At 44.6% G+C, this 27,972-nt stretch overlaps 2 protein-coding genes and 1 pseudogene across 4 annotated transcripts; 2 read left to right on the top strand and 1 right to left on the bottom strand.

Moving 5' to 3' along the window:
- The first annotated feature begins 278 nt into the window (after positions 1–278).
- On the top strand, positions 279–3,493 carry LOC119514817 (CMRF35-like molecule 6). The gene is given in 5 exon segments (XM_037810535.1): positions 279–339; positions 748–1,098; positions 1,872–1,939; positions 2,042–2,138; positions 3,258–3,493. Coding segments are annotated over 5 exon segments (813 nt in total).
- Positions 3,494–8,742: 5,249 nt separating this feature from the next.
- LOC119514816 lies at positions 8,743–14,224 on the bottom strand (annotated as a pseudogene).
- Positions 14,225–17,942: 3,718 nt separating this feature from the next.
- On the top strand, positions 17,943–26,388 carry LOC119513505 (CMRF35-like molecule 7). 3 transcript variants are annotated; one of them, XM_037808773.1, is made up of 4 exons: positions 17,943–18,083; positions 23,380–23,709; positions 24,739–24,826; positions 25,528–26,388. In XM_037808773.1, the coding sequence occupies exons 1-4, from the start codon at positions 18,044–18,046 to the stop codon at positions 25,832–25,834; spliced, it is 765 nt and encodes a 254-aa protein (XP_037664701.1). In that variant the 5' UTR covers positions 17,943–18,043; the 3' UTR covers positions 25,835–26,388. The 3 variants fall into 3 exon arrangements, with proteins under 3 accessions (XP_037664701.1, XP_037664699.1, XP_037664700.1); XM_037808771.1 differs by lacking the exon at positions 17,943–18,083 and adding an exon at positions 18,094–22,092; XM_037808772.1 differs by lacking the exon at positions 17,943–18,083 and adding an exon at positions 21,986–23,261.
- The last annotated feature ends 1,584 nt before the right edge of the window (positions 26,389–27,972 follow it).

Here is a 27,972-nt window from a genome sequence, read left to right as displayed (position 1 = left end):
CCCGGAAGGAACACCCCGTGTGCCTCTGCTGTGCCCACACCCAGGGCACCCCGCAACTTCGCGCCCTCTGGGTCTGAGAAGAACAAACGGCACCGAACCCCACGGGGGTTTGCATCCAGCCACAAGCTGCTCTCGTCCCCAGCCTCCCCCATCCTGACAGCTGGAGGCTCAGGCGCAGGCCAGGGCTGCACACAGAGCAGAGGCTCAGAGAACTCACAAGCGGGGGCCGTGGAGACGGACCCTCCTGAGGAGGCCCGCGGGGTGACTGTGCTGGAGAAATGGCCCCATGGGTGGGGGCTGCGGGGCTGCCTGCAGCTCTGCTCCTTCTCCATGTCCCAGGTGAGCGGTGTGGGCCCGGATGGGGACACGCTGGCCAGTGAGGGCAGGACACTGAGAGGGAGGTGGAGACAGGAGAGGGAACGAGGGTGCAGAGACATGTCCCAGGAACCATCAGCACCTGTCCCACCACAGACCCGTGGGCAGGTGGGTCTTGTCCACTGTGCCCGGCTCAAAGGGAGCTCTCTGGGGGGACCGGTGCTTGCGATTGTCACCACTGTAATTATATTTCCAGAAATAACATCTTCATACATAATACACATTCATACACACACACACATACCTTCCCCCCTCCCCCCTCAGTTCCTACCTCTGAGAGGAGCACCGATGACTGGGTCTGAGGAAGGCCCATCTCCCTGGCTGCCAGCCCAGGCCCATCTGGTGAGGCGCCATCCTTGGGGTGTCTTTCAGGCTGCCTGGCTCTGAGTGGCCCCAGCACAGTGACAGGCACTGTAGGGAGATCTCTGAGTGTGCAGTGTCACTATGAGGAGGAATGCAAGATGCTCAACAAATACTGGTGCAGAAAACCTCGTCTTAGGCCATGTACCAAGATTGTGGAGACCTAAAAGTCAGAGAGATAGATGAGTGGGCGCGTGTCCATCAGGGACCGTCCTGCCAACCTGACCTTCACCGTGACTGTGGGAGACCTCACCATGGAGGACAAAGGCGAGTACTGGTGTGGGATCGACACACCATGGCTCATAGGAACAGGAGCGCTCCAGTCTGATTCTGTCATCCTGACTGAGGTGACCGTGAGCCCAGGTAAGCCCCAGGCCCACCTACCAGGGCTGCCTGAGTCTGAGCTGGTCTCCCTGTTCCCACGGACAGACCTGGCCAGAAGGGCTCAGAAAGGTGGGGTGGGAGTCCATCCTCGGAGCACGGGGTGAGTGTGTGTGTGTGTGTGTGTGTGTGTGTGCACGCACAGGGGTGGCTTAGCCAGTGTGTAGCACCTGCCTGCGTGAGACCCCCTGACATCGTCTCAGGTGAATCATTCATTGTGGTAGGTGAGAAATCCCCGATCTTGGGGTCTGGGTTGTCTACCTCTCCCGATGGGGACGTGTCCACTCCAAAGAGGATCCCTGTGCCCCTCCCTGGACCTGTGCTCGGTCCTCCCTATGGGAACAGGACCCCGGGACATCTGCTCATCACTTATGGCACCCAGGCCTCCCACAGGCTCCCATGACCCAGGGCCCGGGGAGAAGTGGGGTGGGAACACAGGGTTTCCCAGATTTGTATGGACTCAAATGCTCTTCCTTGACTTCCAAAGATTACTTTTTAAAGATAACCCCATTCTTGTTTCATAAAAACCAAATCATAGCCTTTCTTAATATACCAATTTTTTTCATTATTTTCTTATCTGGTGTTGTCTTCAGTTCCCCTGCCTCCCTGATGTTGATTTTGCTTTCTCTCCCTCATTTGAGAAGTTTCCCTCACTTTTTACTGAGGCGGTAAAACCCCCATTGCCATCGCTGTGTGTGTGACAGGGCTTGTTGCCCCGTGACTTCCCCAAGGCCCCTCTCTGCGGGCCCACCCAGGTCCGTCTCTACACATCTCCCTTCCTGGTCAGTGGCTCTCCCGGTCAGGATTCTCCCATAGCCTGTGGGTGAGCCTGGCTCACAGTTTGGGGGCTGAGGGGACTTGGGGTCCCATCTGTCAGTGTGGGGATCCGCTGACCGCTCTGTGTTAACTTGATGCCCGACCCCAGCCTCCAGCCAAGCCTGTGTGCTGGTTCCTAAATCGCTCTGGATCAGACCCCCAGAGAGTAAACCCCACCCCGGCCCTGCAGGGGGGTGAGGAGGAAGGTGAGGCCGTGGGGCTGGGATGCGGCCTGGGGCCAGGTGCTCCTTCCCCAGACCTCAGGCTCCCCTGGTCGGGGGTGATGCTCCCATCTTGACCGTCCCACCTGGGATGGAGACCCTCGGAGGGGTCAGGGAGGGGTCCCAGGGCCCTGGTCAGGACTGCTGGGTCATGGAGGGTGTGGATCCCAAGACACCCATCCAGCATGTTCTGAGTGACTTCACCTGTCTCACCTGTGTGATGTCAGAGCCTCCAGGTGAGAGTGCATGGGAGACCCGGAGGAGGGCACCGGCCTGATATGTTCTTCCCCCTCAACCTCCACAGCAGCCTCCAACCCCAAGAGCACCACAACCCCTCCCTCCTCAACCACAGGGACCCCTGACTCTCCCACCAGACCCAGAACGATTGGACTGGAGCCCCCCACTCCCAGCCAATACCCACGGCAAGAGGCCAGCACCCCAGGACTCCTCCACTGGGTGGGGGACTCTTCACCCAGGTCCCTCCTTTATTTTCTGATCCCCACTTAAGTGATTAGGTCCTCCTAAATGTGTTTGAGGGCTTTGGGGTAAAGCAGCAAACCAAACACTGTGGTCCTGCTGGGTGGATTATGAACAAATGAACAAAGCAGCAAATAAGTCCTTATAAATACCCCAGTTGCATCAAATGCTACAGAGAAAAGTTCGCCACTTGGGTTTGGGGAGGGCGTGTGTGGGTGAGTGATGGGCTTGCCATCTTATACACCATGGTCAGGAGAGGCCTCGCTGAATCGGGGACATTTGAGTGGACCTGCAGGAACCGGGTGCCAGGCAACAATAGCTGGAGAAAGAGTGGTCCAGGCAGAGGGAACAAAACAAGAAGTGGCCCAGCAAGGGAGTGTCCTGGATGCCAGCCAAGGCGAAGGCAGGAAGCAGATGCTCTGGGGGTCTGGTGGCCCCTGCGCCCTCTCCCCTGCTTCCCTCCCAAGCCCCAGTCAAAGGTGTCCCGTTTTGAAGAGTCCTCAGCTGGTCATTCATTCATTCCCTCGGCTTCCACAGGGTTGAGTCTGATGTGGATTGTTGGGGCCCCAGGACCATGGTTCAGAGACAGGGAAGGAGGAGGCCCCAGGCTGTCCCCCTGAGGAGCAGCTCACTGTCTGTCACCCTGTCGTCCCCACAGGTCCCTGCTCAGCAACGTCCGCTTCCTGCTTCTGGTCTTCCTGAAGCTGCCCCTGCTCCTGAGCATGCTCAGTGCTGTCCTCTGGGTGAACCGGCCTCAGAAGGGCTCTGGGGGGGACAGGGTCCACCTGATAAGGAGAAGCAGTAGCCCCAGGTCCTTGTCAAAGCCAGTCCATGGCAGAGCCCCTCAGTCCGGATGCAAATGACCAGCCAACCAATAAATCCTGTGTCACTGTCCACCTGTCCATCAGAATACTCTGTAGAACTAACAGTTTTCTCATACAATGTATCATACACACTAAAGAATCTATCTAACAGGATGTACACTCTAAACAAACACACTCTTCAACACCTTGTGCCCACTTTACTGCTTTAGAAATGCAACATCACCTTTACTTGATTTCTGTGCCTAGCAACGCATTTCCTTTCTTCTCCACGTGGACAAGCATTGCGCTTATGTATTGAATATGCCCTCCTTTCTGCAGTGATCAGCTATGCGACTTTGGACGCATATTGATTTCTGCAGATAGATTTTCTGCACTCTCTATTCTGTTCATTAATCTATTTCTTTATCCCCAAACCAATGCAATGTTGTTTTAAGAACTACAGTTTTTATAGAAAGTCTGATATCTGGTAGGCATGTCACCATGGATTGTTCTTTTATATCAGGAATATCTTTGCAAATATTGGCCCTTTACTTTTCCATATACATATTAGAATTAGCCAGTTAAGTTATACAAAAAGAAAAAAAACAAAACTTGGTTGACATTTTAAATGTAATGTATCAAAATCATCTTTATGATAAGGAATTTTCCTATCCCTGAACATTGTATGTGATGCCAATTATTTTTGAGCTACTTAAATGTCTTTTAGTAAAAGTTGATCACATATTTGTTGACTTTAATTCTGGATGCCTCAATGTTTATTGGTATTTTAAGTAGTATTTTTTTTATCACATTTCATGCTGTTCTTTTCATGTGTGTAGATATACAATTGATCTTTGTATGCTGATCTCACATGTAACAATTCTGCTAAAATCTCAGTAATCTATTCAACCACACCTATTTAGAATTTTGTCTCTTGCTTTACAGTTCTCATCTTTTATTTCTTTTCTTGTTACTTTGTGAAGACTAAGGCTTCAGTCCAGTGTTCACTTAAAGTGGTGATTATGAGCATAATTTGCCTCTTCCTGATTTTAAAGGGAAGTCATTTAATGTTTTACCATTGATTGTAATGCTTGTGGAAGGTTTGCTCATAGATACCCTTATATTGCTAGATTGTCATGAAAAACGATGGACTTTATATAGTGCTTTTTTATGCATCTATTTACAAGAATATGTGGTTTTTCTTCTTTGTTCTATTAATGTGGGCAATTATATAAATTTTTGATATTGAAATAGACTTCTATCCTGGAGCAAATCAAACACACTTGTAATGTATTCTCTTTTTTTATTTATTGCATTCATTCAGCTAATGTTTTGCTTAGAAGTTTTGCAAGTAGTTCATGAGTGAATTTAGTCTATAACTTTCCTTTCTCCCATGATTTTGTCTGATTTTGGTATCAGTGCTATTTTGGTCTTATAAAATGACTCAGATTGTATTCTCTATTCTTCTATTATTTGAAAGAGTTTTTTTTTTTAATTAGAAAGATTTATTCCTTACATTTTTTGTATAATTTTCCTGTAAAACCATCTGCACCTGATTTTCATTATGGGAATATTTTTGTGGCTCTAAAATTTTTTTTTCCTTGAATCAACTCCGCAATTTATACCTTTATAAGAAATTTATCCATGTTGCCTGTTTTCAAAAGTTTTAGCATAAAACTATTCAAAATATCTTATTTTTTAATCTCTGCTTCTTCCATACTTCAGTCCTGTTTTTATTAAAAATATTGTTCTTTTTGTCTTTTTTCTTTATTTTGTGGTTGGTTTTGACAGAGGTTTATCAACTTATTAGTCTTTTTTTCAAAGAACTAGTTTTTTGGTTTTGGTTTTTTTTTTTTTTTTTTGCTTTTTAAAAATCTCTGTATACTATCTTCATTTTCTATTTCATTAAATTCTGGCATCATGGTTTTTATTTTTCTTTGCTTTACTTTCTTTGGGTTTCTTCTAATTTTTCAAGTTGAAGACTTAGCTTGTTAATTTTCAGGCTTTCTTCTTTTGTAATATAAACATTTAAGATTATAAATTGTCCTCTAAGTACCCATTTAACTGTACTCGACATGTTTTTATACGTAGCATCTTAATTATCATTCAGCTGCAAATGTTCATTCAGTTGTAAGTAGAATTTCTTCTTTGACCCATATGTTTTTCGGGGGGGGGTGTTTAATTTTATATTTTTGTTATATTTTTATAACATGTCTGGGGCATCAGAGATTACAGTTCATATGATACTGATTCTTTGAAATTTGTTGAGACTTGCTATATGGCTTGAAGGAATTTATCTAAATTGGTTATTAAAGACTATGTATTTATTCTCTGGTTGTTTGGAGCAATGTTTTATACGTTCCAATGAGGTCAAACAAATTCATTGTGTTATTCAAATATTCTACATGCTTATTGATTTTTTCTTTTTCTGATCTGTCATTCACAGGAAGAGATTTCTTAATAGCTTCCACAAAGATAGTGCATTTGTCACTTTTTGTAATTCTGATATTTTTGCTTTATATATTTTTAAGCAATGTGATTATATAGAATCAAGTTTAGAATTTTTATAATTTCTTGATGAACTCAAATTTTTATCAATATCTAGTAGCTCTTTTTTTCTAATAATGTGTTTTGCCTTAAAGTTTATTATATTCTATATTAGCATAATTACATCAGCTTTCTTTTGTTTGTTATTTACTTGCATATTTTATTCTAGTCTTTTACCACCAACCTTTCTATGCCTTTATGTTTTAGATAGGTTCTTTATAAATACCACAACTCTGGATTGTTCTAGTTCAAACTGATCCTCTTTGTCTTATGACTGGAATATTTAGTCCATTTTTATCGACTGGTATAATTGGATTTATTTCTATCACTTTATGTTTTGCTTTTAAATTGTCCCACTTTCCTAGATTATATGATTAGTAAGATTGGTGTTGATTGTTTATTTTTGACTTCCTGTATACTTGCATTTGTATTCTTTTCTTTCTTACACTCTTTCCTTTCTTCCTCCCTTTTTCCTCCCTCCTTTCTCCTCCCCCCCAGTGTCTCTCTCTCTCTCTCTCTCTCTCTTCCTCCCTCCCTTCCTCCCTCTCTTTCTTTTTCTTGCCTTATTAAGGTTTAATTGAAAATTTTCCCTACTCATTTTTTAAAATCCCCCCTCTACTACTTTGTACTTTATAAGTACTCTCTATGTTCTTCATGTCTAAAATTATTTAAAACATTTTACCCTCTTAATTGATATAAAAAGCTTAGAATACTTTATCACCAACCACTCCTTGTCTTGTTACACAATATTGTAATTTTATCTTGATTTCTAATCTCATAAATTTGACAGTATGATTATTGTTTTAAGCAGTTAATATGCACTTAAATTTTCACAAGTTTACCATTTTATTTGTTCATTTCTTCTTGATTCACAAAACTGGGGAGGGCGCTTTTTTCTTTCTCTTGAAGACTATCTTTTAGAAATACTTTTCATGAGGTCTGTTGGTAAGCAATGCTCTTAGTTTTTCCTTAAAATAGTCTTATTTTTGTCCTTTTTCTTGAAAGGTGGTTTTGCTGGGAATAGAACTCTAGAATGACATTTATTTATTTTCAATAAAACAAAGTTTGTTCTGCAATATTTTATCATAATGAATTGCATCTCTCCAGTAAAAATAAATTTTATAAATATGTTAATAATCAGAGATTAGATACAAAACCTAAACATTTGTAAGTGGCTTTTAATATGAGCTAAAGATCAGTACCTGATAAGTGGATTCCTCATGACTTGGGTCATCTACCAGCAGTTACAAATCAAACTCAGAATGATTTTTATGCTACATCAGAAAGGAGGATAAGGAAACATTTTTTTTTGGGGGGGGGGATTATAAATTAAATTTATTCTTTCTGAGTGAGCTTAGCAATACTAGGTACTGAATGACAATAGTCAACAAGACTTATGCTAGCCTACGATTAGTCCATTCAGTTGAATAAAATGTTCTAGGGAGATTTAGTGTTTGTGGTACGTACTGCCTTCCACCCAAACTTCCATTGTTAGTTCAAGACATTACTCTCAGCACCCATAGTCTCAGGAAAAGCAAAGCATTTAGATCAGGTTCCAGGCCACTCATTTTTTCAAGGTTGTGCTACAACTCTGTCAGTTATTTATGAATATGAACTCATCCCACAAATTACGAAATACATAGTTTAAAAATTGTACAGTATAAATTTAAAATTTTTAAATTTGGACCAAAGAAAAATAATTAGAACAAGAATTAAAGAATGGAGGGAAAATTGTAAAATGTAGACATGCAAGCCCTACCTAGAGATTCATATACTTCTAGTAGCTAGCATGGAAATTATTAACTACGTGGCTCTCACTCTGTATAACGGGGGAAATTTTTCATTTCCTTGGGAATTAAAGCTTTTCTGTGTAGTTAACTTACAAATTAAAATTCTCATATAAGAGATTAATAGGGGACATGTTATAAAGGCCTTATGTTGAAAATGTGAGAATTGTTGTTTAGCAGTGTTCTTATAGTAATGGCAGTAATATTTTGTAAGATTATTTCTTGTTGCACTCTTTGATGAAAACCCAGTGTATACAATGAAAAGGCAGTTCAGTAAAAGCTCTTCTGTGTCAGATGGACAGAGAAGGAGGGTTTAGGGAGTGGGAGTGACAGAGAAAACTACTTTGTACTCAACTAAACTCCTAACTGGAGGCGTCTCCTGCCCCTACTACTAAATTTCCCAGAAGCAAAATTGTTCGTTCCTAAACATACGACTGCCTCACTAGCTATCGTAAACTGCCTCCACTCTAAAAGTTTTCAAGGAAACATTTTAATGACTCAAATGTCTTGAGTTAGAAAGCATTCTTACACTTTCATTTAAAAATAAATAATAGTTACAGTGAATTGGCAATTATACATTTTATTCGCTATATGATGGCAACATAATACTTTAAAGTTAAACACTTATTTTAACAAGAAATGTACAACAATTTAAAAACAAAGTTTTGGCAATGTCACTGGCAGTTAGATGCAAAGAATGTGCTTTAAGAAAAAAAATGGCAGGTGTAACATTAAAATACTCCACTTTGCCTTTCAATAAATATCTTGACATCATTAACATATTGAAGTAAACTTTGTTTTAATTAAAGCTTACACATTTCAATCTAATAAAAAAAACCATAAAATATATGCAAACCAGAAAGCCTCAAAATTTCATAATTAATTGCTATGGTCTCCACAAAAGGTTGTTAAATTGCTGACCTATTTAAGATGATAGGTCTTTACTATACACAAAGGATTCTAAATTAAGAGACCTCATGCTGGGTAAGGAGGACAGAAAGGCTAAAAGGTGGAAAAAAGGAGGTAGTTCACCAATAGTTAGCTTTTCTAGGAATACAGGTTTTCTCTTTCTGAATTTGAAAAGTAAAATAAAATACTAACTAATTTAGTAATGTATTGCACAAATAAATTTCAAAAATGTATGTTCAAAAACACTGATTCTATTTGGGATGTGACAGGTGCAGATTAATTGTGCTGAGTCAAACATCTTACTCGAGATCTATTATGAACTGGAATCAGATGTAACACAATTTGTATTATTTGATATAAGGCAAATTATAGATTAACTCAAATCACAGTTTTAAAATCTCCACATAGGTCACCTCTCCAGGGTTTCCAGCTTGTTTCTATTGCAGTACAATTTGTTATTAATATATTATTGAAAATAGAATTTCCAGTCCGTAGGACTTGGAGTGACTCTCTTTAATTGAGTGATTGTCAGTCATGTTTCCCCACACATCTGAGAAATGGGATCATAATCTTTATGGAAATAATAGGAAGATAAGAATTGTGTAATTTCAAAGGTTCTTCCCCTTTGGAAGTATCTGCGTTGATATATTAGCAAACAGAAAGTCAAGATAAGAATTAAGTGTAAAATATTGTGTAGCTTCTCCCTGTTAGCTTTTAGTGCACAAGTGTTTATCCTCCTTGTTATTGATGAATGTAACTTAAATATTTTTATTTGTAATAAGAGTACATAAAGAGGGAAAGAAAATCAAGGAATTTAAAGAGTAATCATTACTTATATTAAGACAACGTAAGTTTGAAGATCCCTGTTACAGCTGGGAATGACCCTTCCCCATCTTTATCTCAGATCATTTTCCTTTACTTACAAAAATTCTCTAATAGACAGAAGCCAGGGAGAATATTTGTGGTACAGAATTTCAACACAACAAAATAAACTGGAACCAGATCAATGAAACACTGTTAATTAAGGTTGATCCTGGGGGTTGTGGTAAAGAATTTTAAAATATAGGCTGAAATATTGCTATTAAAATTATTTTTATAATCCATTTACTACTTCTATTGTGATAAAAGCATTTATTGGTGTTATGCTCACTGCCTACCATAAAACGTGCTAACTTGGGTTTACAATTTCTTTGATAGTAGAAGTGACTTATATGTAGAACAAAAACATCTGAATATCTCATTCTGCATGAAAAAAAGGACTAGTTTTCATTATCAACCATTACTGTACTTCAACAGCACCAATCCTATTAGAATGTGGCTATCCAGGGCCAATAACAATTGACATGGAAACAGAACAGAGAACATTGACGATATTATCCCTGGCTTGAAGTCTTGTCAATTGAAAAAGATAATTTGCTTTTCTAGCATGCTTTTCATTTGACAGTTTTTCCCAAATAAAACTCAGAAGTAAAATAGAAATATTAGTTGCTTAAAAAAAAAACCAAGAAAATGTTTTTTTGTTGTAAAAACAGCTGAAAGCAGCATAACAGCATCCTGACCTTAATTCTGTATGTGTGTGCGTGTGTACAGATACAGGAAATTACCAGAAAAAAACAAACAAGGTTATTGTCTGTGAAACAGGACATAAGGTAAGATTTGTAGAAACTTGCTTCCATCACAGCAGAAAAAATATATATAATAAATGTTTAGTTTTACTAATATTCCTTGTTCTTTCTAAATAATATAATGAAACTATACAAGTGAAACTATGAAAACATGTTTTACACAGAAGATTTGTCCAAATACTTAAAACACCTCAGTCAATGCACTTTTGAAACAGTAATGTACAGTCTTAACAAGGATTAATGGCACATATAGGTATTACACTGCTCGCCCCAAAATGTATTGTATACGATTTAATTTTATAAGTATTTTGAAATCCATGAAGGTATTTTGTCTCTACAGTTTTGTTAATTCCTTTATAATTAGGTATACATACAAATTTATTTCATATAAAGCTGAGAAAGAAGTTTTTTCCTAAATGAACTACCTTTATTTATGAGAACAAAAGCAATAAGCATTCAAAATGCTCATTTTAGATTATTCTCCAATCCTATTACAAGATTCTCAGAATGCAGTACATTTAACAAGCAGATGAAAGATTCTGTTATTGCAAAAATGTATCGTCCAAATGGGTGTTCCTCCATAACACACTCCAGTAGTTTCTACTGAACAACAGCCAGTGGCTAAAACGTAAAACAATGGTTGCAAAGAATTTTGGGAACTAACAAAGGGCCCCAATAAATGCAACGTAATATCTGTGAAGTAAAAACATTTCAACAATAACATTGTAATAGGAATTGGAGTGGTCTTAGATAACAATTACACCAGAAAATTGCATTTTCTTAATCTTAGAACTCTTTGTTAAATTCTCTATCTATGTAACCAAAAAAAACTTTCTATACATCTAGGATTTCTTCCAATTTATATTTGACTTTGTTCATGCCTCAACAAAAGATAATTAAAACAAAAACCAAGACAAAATAAAAATCCGAATCTTATCTTACTGGATTGTGTGTGTCGGGGGAGTGTTTGAGAAAGATATCAGCAGAAATTTTGGCAGGATCACTGATCATCATTAATTACACATTGGAAAGCAAAATGAAAAGAGTTAAAGAGTTGTGAATTCTCACGTTTTGACATTAATAAGAGAAAATATTTTTCCTACAATTTTAAGACAGAGGCGGGAGATTTTCTTACATAAAAAATTTCCAAATCTTGAGGACACTTTTCACAAAAACTATGCTTTTAGGACTTCACCTCAAATGTTTATGATCTGGCATAATCCTAACAGCAACTATTTAATAAAAATAAAACAAATATGTTTCAAAAGAAACAAGTAATTAGCACCCCTCCACCACCCCCAAACTACAGAAGTCCATTATGGCTTTGATATCCTTTGTAAAGAATAATGTAGAAGAATATTGCCACACTTTGATAATTTTGATTTTGTGTCTTTTCAGTACTTATTAGAGAGCCCAGACATGTATGAATCCCAGCAGGGTAGAGCAGAGATCAGCTGCCTCATCCATTTCTTGACTTGACTGTTTTTGCATCTTTTTGCCTGGCTGCCCTTTTTCAGAGGTATCTGCACAGCCTGTGATGCATGGCCACTGTCTCTCCAAGGGGATCATCTTCGTAATCAATGTCTGTATCTTCTTCACTATGAGATCCTTTACTGCCATCACTTCACACGTGGCTACTCTTTGGAAGAAATTCATATACCTCCTCCACAGACGACAGGGGAGACACATTAGACCTGGATATGCAACACTGTGCGGCTGTGCTACTTGCACTGTCATTGTGATCTTCCTTTGGATCAGTGCTAGTGGCTAAAGAATCTCATAAATGCACAGCACTGCGATGACTAATTGCATTGCTTCAACTCCTCTTTTTTTTTATTTTTATTTTTTGCAGTGCTATTTTAAGAGGAAGAGGCTTCTCACATTCTAAAATTCCTTGTTCAATGGAAGCATTTAAAAGACGCCACTGCAGTGGCAGCTTCAATATCAGATTCTTTGAGGGTTCACGCTTGGTTCTGCTTTAGTACGGAGGCTAAGTAGTGAGGTGATAAAGAGCCACTTTGTGGAGACGCAGGAGGGGTGTAAAATGTTAATGCTGAGGAAAAAGTTTGCTTCTTCGGTGCACACATAAGATTCGGTTTATATTCTGGATCCACACGCCATAATGAACCTTTTCCACCAACCTTTCCATGGCTTCCTTCCTCCTGAAAACTTTTATTCAGGGACAGATTATGTGAACAGAATTCCTCCAGCCTGTTAATACAGTAGCCAAAGATGGAAAGCAGTCCAGAATCCAGCTATAAATTTCTTTGACAGGCAAACATTTATTTGGAGTGTTCAATAGCCATATAAATGAGAAAACTAAAGGAATAAGGAAGCTTTGAAGTTGCCGATTATTTTTCTGGTTCCTGGCAGTAAGACTGTCCCAAGAATGCACATCATCTCCCTCTATGCCATATGAGGGACTAACAATAGGAAGACCCTCACTTCCAAGGCTGAAGTTTGTTAGATTAGTACTTCCATGAAGCCAGTTCAAGTGTGTGAGTTCCTCATCTGCCGACTCACTGGCCACTGGAGTGGCCTTTGGCTGAGTAGCAGCAGTAGCTGCGGGCGAGCTTCCCATTTTGGAAATCAGGCTTCATCCTGCAATCTTTCCTGGGCTTTCAGCTCTCTTATCTGGAGTCATTCCAATTACTGGACACCTGACTCTTAGAGTTCATCAGCTTGGCCACTGCAGGGAGATGAGGGACAGCCGAGAAGACTCGCTATGGCCGAGCCCCGCAGCCGTCCGTGCCCCATCTCTGGCATCCCCCTCCTGCCCTCTCCCTCCCCTCCCCTCTGCTCTCCCCCCACTGCCATGGCAACGCAGCTCCTGGGAGATGAGCCCATTTATTTTTAATAAACACTCTAAAGAATTTGTTCCTCTTTCTTCTGGCTATTGAGAAATCAGACATTGGTCTAGTTATCATTCTTTTGTACATAACCTGTTTTCTTAGTTTGCTTTTGGCATCATCTCTTTGTTGGGGTATGCTGTTGTTTCACTGTGTGTCAGTGGGTGGTTTTATTTTTATTTAACTTCTTTGGGATGTGTTGAACTTCCGAACTCTAAGGCATAGTCATCAGTTCTGGAAAATATACAGTCATTGTCTCTTGAAAAATCCCCCCCACCCCTGCATTTTCTCTATTGTGTCTTTCTGCAACTCTCATTAGGTAAATGTTCAACCTTGTCATCCCCATGGCTTATCTTCTCATTTTCATATTTGCCATCCTTTCCCACTCTGTGACACAGTTCTTCATATTCATCTTTCAGAGTACCAATCCTTGAGTACAATTTTTTATTTTTAGTATTTCTTTTCAAATCTGCCTAATCAAAATTTCAGTTTCTTGTTCTTCCAACATATTTTAATTTTTAAACATTTTGCACAATAACTATTCTACATCCTTTATCTGATCATTCCAATATCCACAGCAATTTGGCTACTGCCTCCTGAACCACTCTCAGTAATGTGTTCTGTACTAGTCTTTGTCCAATCAGGAGACAGAAACCACAGAGTAATTCACACAGGTAGGGTTTGATATAAAGAGTTATTGACTGTAAGAAGAGAGTAACTACTAAGGGGTAAAGAGAACTCTCAAGAATATAGGAAGAGCAGATTTAGAGGGAACCTCTATCTCTGGGGCTAGACAGAGCACCCAAGGGAGAACAAATCTGGAAGAGTTGTCCCACCCCACCCCACCCTGGTGCTGAGCTGCATACCTCGTTGGGGGTGAGAGGTGCTGAGGATCACGGAATGGCAGAGAGGGTCACCAAGGGGCTGCAGCCTGGGTTGGGGAGCAGGTGGATATGCCAAGAAGTCTACTGAGGCACCTGCAAGACCTGCTGGGCTTCATTCAGGAGCCACCTCCGGGGTGCTGGGGCAACTCACCGGAAAACCGCCCATGTGGTGGTCCCACGGGCACTCCATGGCCGTGCATACCACTAGGTGTCCCCACCCTTCTGGCCGCTGCAGGTGACACACAGAGAACATGGGAACCTGAAATGGAAGCCCCTTGCTCTTCCAGTGCTCCTCAACACCTTCTACAGACAAAACTTAACCTTGTGCCGGCTGGCAGAGGAGAAATGTTTACAGGGCCCAAAGCCAGTATCACAAAGCAGCCAAGGAAGGGTGACTCTGGGGCTGAGAGGCACTGATTGATAACTGGCATGGAAGGTAACCCTACAAACCCCAATACAGGAGCATGTAAGAACAAAGCACTGAGAGTTACATGACCAGCATGATTCCAGCATCTGTGAAGGAGGAAGCTGCAGGAAGCAACAAGGTGTCTGGCAGACATGGAAACTCCAAAATCACTAACAGGTCTGCACTCAAAATCTCAGGAAGCCAATTTGAGAAGAGTGGCTTAAACTGGAAGGGATCTGCGTTCATGTACCAATCATGAGTGAGTACACCGGGGCCAGATAGGAGCCGATGCCGATGACTGCTCAAAACTGACCAAAGTTCCTTTCCAAAGCACTGCAGTGAGGAAAAACTTACGTGCACTGAATCCCAATTGAGTAGAACAAGGACAAGGGAGAAAAAGGGAAAAGGCATCCACATAAAAGGAGGTGGGAGTGTAGAGTGAGCGGAGCCAGAAGATCTTGTGATGTAAACTGCCATGGAGGTGAACACAAAAAAAGAGAGAAAGAGAAGCTTTAGAGCCATGAGATTAGAAAAATTATTGTAAAGCAGACCTCTCTCCTAAAAGTTAGGGTATATGATTTCACATAGAAGTGATCAACGGTAAAAAATCATGATCAAATCCCATATAAAGTTATTATAAGAAGAAAGAGGAGAAGGAAGATAACATCCTTACAGACAATAACACTGTGCCCAGAAAGACATGTCCACCAAAAAATATATATTAAAGACTATTATTTATATTTCAAACAAATCTAAAAGGTCTTAATAAAATGAAATGAAATTTGAAAGAACATCATTAATCAAAATTAGAAAAAGTCAGGAATTAGGAGATAGCATAAAGGAAATAATATAAAAATAGGCATTTCAGAAATACAAACCAAGCAAGAAAAAGCACAAGAACAAATAAAAGTAGCAGATAATGCCCTAGGATAAATGCAAGATGAAAAGAATTTTTTTTTCAAATAAAAAGAAAAAAAGGAACAGATAAAGAAGTAAAAAAAAAAAAAAAAAAAAAGTGACAAACATAAAAGATAAGCAAAGAAAATCCCAAAACCATATAATAGGAATCTATAAAGAAGACACTTGAAGCAAAGGGACAGAATAAATACTAAAACCTTTAAAACTAAATTTCTTTAAAAATTGACTCTATCTATTTAAAAGGCATAACATGTACCTTTGAAAATCAGCCCAGTAAAAGTAACACCAACACATATTCTAGTAAAATTATTGGACTTTGAAAACAAATAATAAATAAATAAATAAATAAATAAATAAATAAATAAAAATTATTGGACTTTGAAAAACATGACTTTGGCATTCAGGCAAAAAGAACAAGTGATATATAATAGAAAAAAATGTCTTCAAACTTTTATATCAGAAGAAAATGAAGCAATGTATTAAGATTCTAAAAGAAAGAAATGTGAGCCAAGGATTTTATATCTAGATACACTGAATTTTGGGTATAAAGACTACAAACTGAAATCAACATGTAAAGAACTCCAACATATTATTCCCATGAACCCTTCCTGATGAATCTATGGGAGCATTAGTTTTCCGTGAACACCTTGTCCATGAGATCTTTCAAGGGGATCTGAAAGTTCAGATCTATTTGTGTAATAATACTAACACATTATTTGCTTTTTCTCTTGTGTTGACATTTGTACCAAAGATATGAAAACATTGATGGCCAAAACTGCCAGCACCTCGGTCCACATCCAGCAATGGCACTAATCTCCATGATAGGCCCTGAATTCTTCACACAAACATTCACAGTTTAAAATGAAGGGGGGGAGGGGTGTGTGGCAATTTCACCGAATAATGTCCTTAACTAAACAGAAAAAAAATTTTTTTATTAAATCTCACCCTCTGAATACAAGTCTTTTTACTATCCTGTGTGATGAAATAAGAAATAAGCATAGGGCACTTGTGCAGCATGCTGAACTAAATGGTGATCGGAAGGAAAACCGCTTTGAAATATTTTTTTAGTTGCCAGCTGAACTAGCCATTTCTTTTTTTCATGACACACCAATTTTCTTAAAAGAATGATTGATGGACAAACTATGGTTATTCAGACTCAGGAATTTAGCAGATATTTCCTTGAAAAATAAATGAAGTGAGCCTGTCACTTCAAGGAAAATGCTAATTGTTGCCAATGATAAAACTTGAGCTTTCTAGGAAAATTCATGTCCACCACTGTGAGCTTGACAGCTTTTCAATATTTAAACACTTTTCTGATGAGATCTGTGCTGAAATTTTCAATTTTTTTTTTAACTACAAAAGCCAGAGTAGTGTTACTCTTGGGGTGGGTGGAGGGAAAGGTTTGCTTGGGAGGGGGCTTCTGGAAGGTTCTGTGCTGGTTGGCAAAGTCCTCTCCCCTGACATGCTTACAAAGACGTGTACCTTATACAAGTCCATAGAACTGTTTGTTTTCTTTCATGTGGTTTTCTGTATTTGTGTTATATTTATCAATAAAAATTTTTGAAAGGAAGGAGGGAGACCATGAGTCCTCACGGGACTCCACCTGATACAAGCATACACGGGTGAGTTCTGGACCATGCTGTCAAATGTATTTCTTGCTGTGATCACACTCTAAAGGCTTTGAAACTACTGGTCCAGATCCCCCAGTCTCTAAAGTCCTCTCTGTGTCATCACATCCACTAGGGCTCCACCTTCCCAGAGAAATAGAGGGTGGGACGGTGACACCCGTCGGAAAAGACTTGGGCTAGAAATATCCTCACATACCTCCCAGCCTGTAAAACTGTTCTTCAAGAGTTTGGGTTATAAATAAGGATCCTGTTCAAATGATGTCAGGTCGAGGTTAGAATTGGTCTCATAACTAGGGAGGAAACCCAGCCCGCCAGCCTCCTCGCAGCCCTGGGCCCTGGGCCTATGTTATCCTCTTCTTCATCTAGTGGTGGAGGTTTTGCCCAGGGCACATGTGATAACTCTAATGAACTGAGTACTTACCCTGAGACTCTGTCCTGGAACTTCACAAATGTTTTCTCATTTAATTCTCACAGCAACTATTATGAGCCCAATTTACAGATACACACACTGAGGCTCACAGAGCTTCTAAATGGTGCTAGCGGGGTCAGAGCCCAGGTCTGTGCGACCTCACAGCCCACACTTCTCTGCACTTGGCTGTAACACCTGAACAGGTGATCTCTAGGTATATTGAGTACGCCCACCTGATACCTCCAAAGGGAGGGTTCCCTGCTGCTGGAACCCATGGCTGGGGTGTAGATCCATTTCTGGAGTTGGTGCCCAGGCTGATGTAGCCCTTCTTCTCTAACCATGACGTCCCAGACACCCCCTCCCCTGACTCTTCTGCAGACGCACCCCCCCCTCCCCCTTCTCACCCTGCATAGCCCACCTGCTTCCTCTCCTATTGGGTGACCCAGGCCTGCCAAGAATGACACCCCTTCTGCTGAATAGTCAAAAGCAGGAACTACTCATTCTATAAAAGGAAGTGAATGAGTGAGAAACTCAAGGCAGACGGGTTGGCAGGAGGTGTGAGCCTCAGGCCGAGGTTGGCGAGCCCAGTGGGATCTGGGCTTGCTGCTGATCGTAAGTCGGAGGGACCAGGAGTTAGGAGGCAGGACCATGTGGCTGTCCCCAGCTCTCCTCCTTCTCAGCCTCCCAGGTGAGTGGGGCTGGGCCCGGGAGCTGCACTAAGGGGCAGATGGGCGGCAGGGAGGGTGAACGCCAGGTTCCGGTGGAGGAGTCAGGTCAGCTGAATGAGAGGCAGCTTTATGAGTTCATCAGCAAAAGCACAGCGGGGTCCTGCCCCGTGCCCGGCATGGCACCAAGCCCAATGGGCAGGAAGGGAAGAGAGAAATAGGACCAGCCGTTAAAGAGGACACACACGTCTTATTGGGAGGCACATGCAAAAGACAAGCAAGATCAGGGTGCACTTGGAGGCAGTGAAGGAGAAGGAGGTGAGCTCAGTGGATGGAGCAGCCCCGGTTGGGGGAGCTAGAGACGCCTCTCATTTGATGAGCCTTGAAGGCTGGTATCAGTCCTTCCACCAGAGAAGAGAAAGAGCCTCCCAAGGAGACGAGCTGCTTGTGCAAAGCCCAAGGCTTGAGAAAGGGCAGAGCATCTGTGCAGAAGGCCTCTCGGTGTGCAGGGCACCGGGGGTGACTGGTTGGACAGGGGCACTGAAAACACAGAAGACAAGACAAGGACAGTCCTAGGAGCCCAGGTGGAAGAAGGGAGGCGCTTGGTTCTCCCTCCCCCTTGGAAAACCACCTCGGGCACCTTGGCACATCTGGGACACATCCGCCTGAGGTGTGCAGTATGTGTGGGTGGCACTGTCTTCTCTCGGGGCCAGGGGCTGACTCCCTGGCATGGGAAGAGCAGTTCACAGAAGGAGGACAGGAAAGAGCACAGCCAGGGAGCTCGGGGGCCGAGTTCCAGCCCTCGCTGAAGCCCAGGACCCAGCAATCTCTCGCTGGTCTAAGACCTGGGTCTCTGGTGTGAATGGAAAGTCTCCGAGGTCCTATCCAGCTTTGACTTTGTAGGATCCTACTCTTTAGATCCAACATGAGGAAGCAAGGGCTGTGGGCACTCCCAGACCTGTGGCTGCTGTTGATTTTGTCGATGATGTCACCGGGTGATTCATCCGCAGAGGGGCCCTCTGTGACCGCTGCATTAATAAGCAGGGCTCCCTGTGGCCTGGAATTCACAAAGAACCGAGATTGGAATGTCTATGCCACGGACCCTGGGTTTGCATTTGAGTTCAGGGGCCCCCACCTGCTCCCTGTCTTTAGCCCAATGGGTTCTGCAGAAACAGGACAGAGCCCGTGCTCGCCCAACGCTGCAAGTTAACATGGAAAGGGGGTGGCTAGGCAAGGATGGAGGAAAGGCCTCCCTGCCTCGCTTTCACCACCAAATTGCCATTGGGTCCTCTGGGGTTACTCTGTGACGTAGAAGAAGACAAGAAAACGGAGGGGAAGGGGTTCAAACCGTCCAGCCCCCAGCAGGACATCTCCGTCTACTCCGTGTGTGAGCCTGGCCACCTTGCCAGGAGGAGAAGCATCCTCACCGTCAGGCACCCAGATGCTTGGTTAGTGTGTGAGCGTGGGAAAAAACACCCGTCCTCCCCATGGGCAAAGTGACGCGGGGGCGGCCAGGTCCCAGACAGGGTCCCCCGAGCTCCTTCCCTGTACCCAGGATTCACTCTTCAGAGACTGGGCTGGCCTTCCTGCGCCTGAACCAACGATGCAAAACAAGATGGGCTCAGACCCCATCCCCCTCCCAGGGAACATTCCAGCGCCCCCCTCAAGTTCTGCAATCTGTGTTTTGGGGGTTGATGTTCCCGTGGGTGTCCCTGCTCCAGGTTCCACCCTTGGCCCATTCTGGGCACCATTTACTCCCAGCTGCCGGCCCAGAGGGGCTCAGGCCATTTTCCAGATTTTGAGAAAACGTCATTCATTCCCACAAGGATTTTGCGTGTGTGGCAAACATTCCCGAAGGACTAGCACAAAGGAGAAAGTTTATATTTTAGATTCACAAAAACAAAAACCGGGAACTACTGACAGTCTTATGCTTTACAAACTCCTGGTCCCCAGAGTTTGCTCCAAGCTGACTGCCGTCCCCTCATCTCCACCCAACCTTCCCTCAAAACAACTCTTGATGATGTCTATCGGCCTAATTAATAATTCCAGCCATTGTAGTCTTCATTTATAAAATCACTCACATAATTTTTTAATGACCCTGATAGCATCATGAGCATTTTGATGTCAGATTCAATTGCCAGCGCTGGCACTGAGGAAAATGGTGTGAAGCAGCACTAGCACCCATCTGCTGTTTGAGTGCTCACGAATACAGTCGGGGTTGAGCCTCTGCTTTGTGCTGTTTTGCTTTTGAGGAAAAAAAAAATGCTCCTCTCTGCTGGCTCCTGCATTTGATTTTAATTTATGCCAGTTGACGTCTTTGAGCAACTCTTTTCATAACTGACTCCTTCTTAATTTTTTAATTTTTTTTTTTATCAGTTTATGATAGTGTAAAAATTTTAGCAAGGTGTGATTTAGTGAAATTTCCACCATAAAACCCAATCTCAGTGCCAATCACCGGTAAAATTTAGAACATGTCTTTTCAGATGTTTTGCCTATGTATATACTATTGAAAAACCACAGAAACAGAATCATACACACAGTTAGGAAACTTTTTATTAACCTAACAATATATATTTTGCTATCATTAGCTGAAGATTTGTCTTTTTCTTTTTAACCATGTTGTGGATGGGCCATAATTTATTTTCCCAATCTCCTATTGATGGCTTTTGAGTTTGTTTCTAATTCCATTACTACATAATGTTTTAGTTTCTCAGCTGCTAAAACAAATACCAGGCAATGGGTTTAGGCTTAACAGCAGGAATTTATGGGATGGTGGTTGAAGACACTAGAAGGCTTGCTTCCTCCGGGTCAGTAGCTTCTGGCTGGCGCAGTCTATCACATGGCAATGCACATGGTGGTATCTTCTCCTTTCTCTTCCATGTTCTGGTTACTTCCAGCTTCTGGCTGCCCCCTGTGGCTTCGCTTTCTCTGTGACCTTCTCTACAAGGCCTGTAGTAACAGGGTTAAGACATATCCTGATTCACTGAGCCACACCTCAACTGAGTAACCTCATCAAAAGGAACTACTTACAACAGGTTCACACCCACAGGAATGGATTAAGATTAAGAACATGTTTTACTGGGGTACAAAGCTCCAACCCACTACACATTAGCACAGCAATTAACATCCTCATACTTCACTGCTCGTTGGTGCGCAAATTATAGCTAATCCCTAAATTGAAATGACTGGGGCCAAGATCATGGACACCAGCTTCTTTCCAAAAACAACCACAAATTTTACCGGTACCTTCCCTGAGCCAGATGCTGAGCAAGATGCTGGAGCTGACAGTGGGGAAGAGAGAAAGAAAATGAATGCTATCTTCTCTCTTCGGACTGAACACCTAGCAAGAAAGACAAAAAAAGCCAGTTAACAGCAATAACATACCTGTGCTAAGTTCAGGTTCCTTACAGGGGGCAGTGGGAGAATGGAGAGGAAGCAGTTCTCAGTGGCAGGAGGCTTCTCGAAAAAAAAGAAGCTGAACCTTGAAGGTAAAGGTGAGCAGCAGAAGGGGTTTCCAGGCAGAAGGAAGTTCATGAGGTCAGGAGAAGAGAGCATCGGAGTGGCTTACAGCACGGACTGGGAGGCAGCAGGGGCAGGAAGTGGTGCTGGAAAGAGAACTTGGGGCCAGAGTAGAAAGAGACTTGATGGCCAAACTGCTGTGGGTCAACCTGTGCCCTCGAGACGATCATTTCAAGTCCTACCCCTGGTTCCTGTGACGTGACCTCAGATGGAAATGATCAAGTCAAGATGGGGTCATACTGGACTAAACCTTCTAAGGAGAGGGAGATTTGGAGATGCAGACAGACACACAGGGAAGAAGGCCACGAGAAGACAGAGGCAGAGATGGGCTGTGCGGCCACGAGGCCGTCGGTCACCAGGAGCTGGGAGAGGCAGGGAAATCACCTTCCCTAGAACCTTCCGAAGGAGCACGGCCTGCTGACCTCCAGCCTCCAGACTATGAGCCACTACGCTTCTGGTGTTTTAAACCACCTGGTGTGTGGAAATTTGTTACAGCCACCCTAGGAAACCAAGGTACAACTAAAGAATCTTAATCCTTCTGCAGCAGTGAGGGGTGGGGACGTAGGGTGGCTGCAGGATGAATGCTGCAAGATGCTTTGAGAGCTCACGGCATGGCCTGTGTGGTCAAGGAGGAGAGGTAGTTTCTGGGCACAGCTCCAGCAGCGATCTGGGGAGAAGGTGGAGGGTGGGGTGCAGCCAGAGCGGGTCGGACCCTCCTGCGGCCATCCACTCACCCGATGAGGTCCTGGCCTGGTGATGGGCTATCCCTGATGGGGCAGCAGCCACCACGGGCCTGGCATTTGTCACATATCCAGGTCTTACAACCTGCAACATGGCAAGTAGCATAGCCATTTTACAAATAGGGAACCAAGGCTCAAAGGGGTTAAGTAACTTAACTAAGTTTTCCCAACCAAGTTCACGGTAGATGTGTCTTCTGGGTCCAAAACTCACTCTTTCTGCTACATCATGCTGTCCTCACAGACTGTGACTGCAGAGAAGGCAAGAGGAAAATAACTCTAAAAGCATTTCCATGACAGAATTGGCTGAATCTAGCTACCAATCCCTTGCGCAGGATTCCAGAGCGGACAGAACCAAGGAAGAAACCAACTTCTCTAGTTAGGCTGAAGAGTAACACTGTTGGTTTGGGAAGTATCCAGTTGGTTCTGCTGATGGAATACTACATTATTTTCCTGTTGCTGCCATAACAGATGATCACAAACTCGGTGGCTGAAAACAACACAGATGTGTTCTCTTACAGCTCTGAAGGTCAGGGGTGTGGGACGGCCTCACTGGGCTGCAGTCAAGGCGTGAGCAGGGCCACCTTCCTTGTGGAGGCCCCAGGGGAGGCCCCGTCACCGCCTTGCCGTTCCCAGCTTCCAGAGGCCTCCTGCTGTCTTCAACTCATGGCCGATTCATCCCCAAAGCCAGAAGTGTGGTGTCTGCAAATCTCTCTGCAACTCTGATTTCCTGCCTCCCTCTGTCCTTTATAAGGAGCTTTTGATTATATTGCACCCATCTAGATAATCCCAGATATTCTCCCCACCTCAAGGTCCTAATTTAATCACATCCACCCAGCCCCAAAAGGGGATAGAAGGTGGTACTTGCAGGTTCCAGGGACAGAATGTGGACATTTTTGGCAAGGGGGGGGGGCATTATTCTGCTGCCGCAGGTGCCAACCTCAGGTAAGCTAAGGTGCCCCCGGAGCAGGCCCCCAGGTGTGAGGAGACAGCACCTTCCAGGTGCAGTGGCCCGGGGGCTCTGCGTGGGAGCTGCTACATCTTGGGACTCTCTGTCTTCCAGGCTGTTTCTCCATCCAAGGTCCAAAGTCCGTGAGAGGCCCAGAGCAGGGGTCGGTGACCCTGCAGTGTCACTACGACGCAGAGTGGGAGAACTACAGGAAGTGGTGGTGTCGCGGGGCAAACTGGGGCTCCTGCAACATCCTCATCAGGACCAACCAGTCCTCAAAAGCAGGGAAGAGAGGCCGCGTGTCCATCAGGGACTATCCGGAGAAGCTCTCGTTCGCCGTGACCATGGAGAACCTCAGGAGGGACGACGCTGACACGTACTGGTGTGGGATTGAGAGAGTCGGAACTGACCTTGGGTATCAAGTTAAAGTGACCGTGGACCCAGGTAGGAACATTTTCATCTACATGATGAGGCCCTGGTGCTCAGGACAGAAGAAGTCAGGGCTCATCCCCTCTCTTCCCCAAGGGCTGAGGGGCACAGCTGAGTGCCTGGGGGCCAGTGTCTCCCATTCACACCCTGGGAGGGGGTGGGGGTGGGGTTGGGGTGCAGCCCAGAGGGTCCCAGTGCTGAATCCCAGGAGCTTGGCCAGCCCAGGGTGACTCGGGGTATTTGACACCCCCTCCTCTGCTTTCTCTGGCTGCAGAAGTGTGAGCACAGGGTGAGAGCTCTGCACTGGAAAGCAAGAGAGCTTTAAAGAGAAAGAAATTCCTCGAAGGCTAAGTCAACCTCAAGGACCTCTCTGGCTGCCCTGGTATCTGCTCAATGCCTCGGACCCTGACAGAGGGGTTCTGGGCTCTTCCTGGCAGCACAGAGGCAGGAGAGATAGGGGCGGTGACTTCAGCTCCTCTCCATGGCCCCGCCCCGCCCCCACTGTCACCCAGCACACGTGCGCTCAGCCAGCGCTCAGCCGATGTCAGAGTGAGCCCACTTAAAGTCAGGGCTGCAACCAAAACGGGGCTGAGGGGCTGCCACAGGGTGACAAGAGTCCAGAAAATACCAGCCAAGCAACACTCTCCCCTGGGCTGCCAAGTAGTGCAGCCAAGAAGCATTTGTGGGGACAGAAGAGGGATTGATTATGACATGAGAGCACGGGACAGAGAGAGACTAAAAAGTGTGCCCCACCAAAGCTTCAGGAGAAAGGCATTTAGGGTTTTGGTACAGGGGGCCTCCAGGGGAGCTGTTAGGAGTAGAATGACCTGGAGTCCATCTGGAAACTACCTAGCATGAGCACAGACAGAGCAAGAAGAGAGTGTGCCCAAGGACGGTGTCCAAAGAGATGTAGTTCCCTGAGCCGGTGGAAGCGGGCTCTCCTAGCGTGACAGGGTGGACAGGGTGGGGGTGGCAGTGAGCTGCATATGACCCCCCAATCTGGAGTCACTCACCAGTCACTTTGCCTGTGTCCAATGGGAGCAGCTCCGATGAACCCAAGAGACAGCCCGCCTCCAGGACGCCGGGCCATGCCGACGAACAACAGCCGAGCCTGGGGGACCCCCTTCATCAGGTGAGTCCCTGCTGATCTTTCTCCTGCCCCCTGCTGTTGGAGAAGACAGTGTTGGGAACCCCTTCTGCCCTGTGCCATCACCTGCTGCCAACTATATGTCCCTCCAGAGCCCGTTATGGCCAGAGTCAGGCCCCGAGCACACCCTCTGCTCTCCCCAGTCTGTGACTCCCCACCCACCATCTTCCCACTCCAGCCCTCAGCAATATCTCTCTGGGGAGCGCTTCTCTATGAGCATCAGCCATACATTTAATAGGCCAACAGCAAAGCCTCAATGGCCTTGTGGGTGCCAAGGGGAGATGAGATACAAACCTAAACGTGCGAGACCCCGAGGGCCACAGAGCGGGCAGTGTCATTTAGCCTCGGTGGTCCAGGAAAGCGGCCTGGAGCAGGCATTAGTGGGAAAAGCAGAAGCACAGATGCAGGAAAACACAGACCCTGTGGGGACCTCTGGGTGCTCCTATAAGGCTGCAAGGTACTCTGGGCAAAAGGGAGTCCCAGAGGGTAGAATTAGACAGGAAGGTGGGGCCAGCACAAAAGCAGCTGGGGTGACCATTTGAAGGTCTTCAGAGAGGGCTGCCGGGCCCAGGACACAGGCTCTGCTGAGCTGGTAGTGGGCCCCTGTCTCAGGGCTGGGGGTGATGGCCTGGGGTGGGGGTGGGGGCCCTCCAGCTCCTCACTCCATCCCTCTGTCCCTCTTGCAGGACCCACTACGTGCTCCTGATATTTGTGAAGTTTCCCATCTTGCTCATCTTGCTCGGGGCTATCCTCTGGTTGAAGGAGTCTCAGAGGGTCAGGCCGTCTATGCAAACTTGTCCTCAGCAGAAGCGACAGCCCCGAGTCTTCAGGTGGCAGGGGCTGAGGCCAGGAGCCCTGGAACTCCACCCTGGCCTGGGGGTGCCACCCAGACACCCTCCCTGCTCTGCACAGCTCTGGGGCACAGCCGAGGACCTTTCTGAGGTGTCACTGCCGCCTGGAATACGAGCACCTCATTCCCACGTCTTCCGGTAGTGGTACACCCACGCCAGCCACCAGAGGAGGGCGAGGGACTGACTCATGCTCAGGGGCGCTGGGGTGGAGCCCCCACAAACCTGCCCCGCTGCTGGGACAGCTCGGTGGCAGAGCCTGGGGCAGAGACACAGAGAGGCAGCAGACATGTGAGAAAGAGACAAATGGAGAGACCTGGGGTTCTCTCATTCCTGAGACAAGCTCAATGCCTTCCTTTTTGAGGTTCTGATAGAGAAGTTTAAAAAATAATCTCTTGAGGGATTGAAAATGCCTTCTTGACCAAAGGTGGGGGGGAAAGAAAGGTAACAAAATAAGGTTACAGTGGCTAAGAGATCTCAAACAGAGATGAAAGGATATCCTGAAGGTTTCTTTTACGCAAGCTCCCGCTAGACATCCCAAATGGCCACGGTGTGCCCTGCCCTTACCAACAGCAGTCCCCAAATACCTAGGTCCCTGACAGTCTATAAAAGATTCACTCACTAAGTTTATCTCTAAGGAACTTAAGTCCCCCAGAGTGTTCCTACACCAGATAAGTTCTAAAACCCAGAGACAACAGCCTCTCCAAGAACATCAACCACATGCAGCCCCTTCCCCATAATGCTGACACCCCTTTTCAATATGAACAAGTTAGGGTGGTCACTGCCTACACATCCCTGACGATCTAGAAAGTGATTAAATGAGAGGAAGGGGTAGCAACAGACAAGATAGGATTTAAAGAAGGATTATGAACACTGAATATATATATATATAAAATATATAATCTAATATATATATTATATATATAATATATAATTTAATATATTAGATGCTAGGGTATTAGAATAGCTAGAAGGAAATAAGTGAAATGATGGAACTATAACTAGTAATGTTCTTTGAAATTTACTCTCTAACCACTTGTTAAATCTTACTTTGAGAGTTAAATAAAAATAATAATCTCTTTTCCCTTCAGCTAGTCAAGTTGGGATTTGTCGCCAGGCTGTGGGGGGCGGCAGGTGCCCAGCCTGGGTGGGTGGGGGAGGGGAGTGATTAAAGCTGAGGGCAATGATGTATCTTTTAAATCATGCTGTTTAAATAATGTTAATAACGAAGTCTCTCTGAGGGAAACGCTGTTGAGTGTAAAAAGCCACGCCCACGGTGACAGTGCCCTCGAATTCCTCTGCTTTGCACCTTGAGGGTCACGGGCTCTCACACAGAGAGGAGCTTCACTGCGTGTGAGGAAACTGTCCAAGTTGAGATGTGCACCCATTGTGCATGCACACACACACACACACACACACATGTGCACACATGCACACATGTGCATTCACGTTTCAGGTCCACCTGCCCTTCGTCCTAGCAGGTGAGACCTGATTCTCAGCCTCCAGAGGCAACCAGAAGATGTCTCTGCAGGGGGTAAAGGAGAGGGGCGTCTCCGAGTCCCCAGCACCATCCCTGTGACCACCCCTCCCCCGGGGGACCTCATCACCTCATCTCCTCTGAGGATCACCCACGGGTGCCCCCCAGCCACTGAGATACTTTCTCCTTCCTTTAACTCGGTTTGGAGCTCCCACCAGTGATGAGTCTGAAAATCCCACACTGCTCAGAAAGGACAGAGTTTGAACCACGTGGAGGCACTTTGAGCCACCCACTGGGGACCGAGGCCACGGACCACCAGCTCCAGAGTCCCCGCCGCTGTGGTCCTTCCCTGCGGCAGTATCCTGAAGATCAGGCCAGACTCGGGGTGACACAAGGGCTCTGCGGAGAGAAAGCCAGGTCCCTGGGCCTCACCAGAGGGGCTCAGATGGGTGACGGCTGAAGGCAGTTGTCAACCTCATGTCAACACTGTCCCACAGCTTCTCACTCATGTTCCTGTTCAGTAAACCCTCTGTTCTCCTTGGAGGTGAGGTGGTTGGGTTGTCACACTTGTGAATCCACTTTTGAATAATGTGCCATTGCTTTAATTTGTTTAAGCTGCCAGAAAGCGATATACCAGAAACGGGTTGGGTTTTTCAATGGGGATTGATTAGGTTACAAATTTACAGTTCTAAGGCCATGAAAATGTCCAAATTAAGGCATCAAGAGGAAGATACCTTCTCTAAGGAAAAGCTGCTGGCATCCGGGGTTCCTCTGTCTCATGGGAAGGCACATGGTGGCGTCTGCTG

The sequence above is a fragment of the Choloepus didactylus genome, chromosome 18, assembly GCF_015220235.1.
Source record: "Choloepus didactylus isolate mChoDid1 chromosome 18, mChoDid1.pri, whole genome shotgun sequence".
In the NCBI taxonomy this organism is placed as follows: domain Eukaryota; kingdom Metazoa; phylum Chordata; class Mammalia; order Pilosa; family Megalonychidae; genus Choloepus; species Choloepus didactylus.
The sequence above is the reverse complement of the archived record's forward strand: the minus strand, read 5'-3'. Positions and strand labels throughout refer to the sequence as shown.

Bases quoted from the DNA above. Each gene is read 5' to 3' on its own strand.
- LOC119513505 (XM_037808771.1), top strand. From the start codon at position 21,855: ATGCAGACAGACACACAGGGAAGAAGGCCACGAGAAGACAGAGGCAGA. The intron at 23,710-24,738 runs GTAGGAACATTT...CAATGGGAGCAG, and splicing joins TAAAGTGACCGTGGACCCAG to CTCCGATGAACCCAAGAGAC. The intron at 24,827-25,527 runs GTGAGTCCCTGC...TCCCTCTTGCAG, and splicing joins TGGGGGACCCCCTTCATCAG to GACCCACTACGTGCTCCTGA.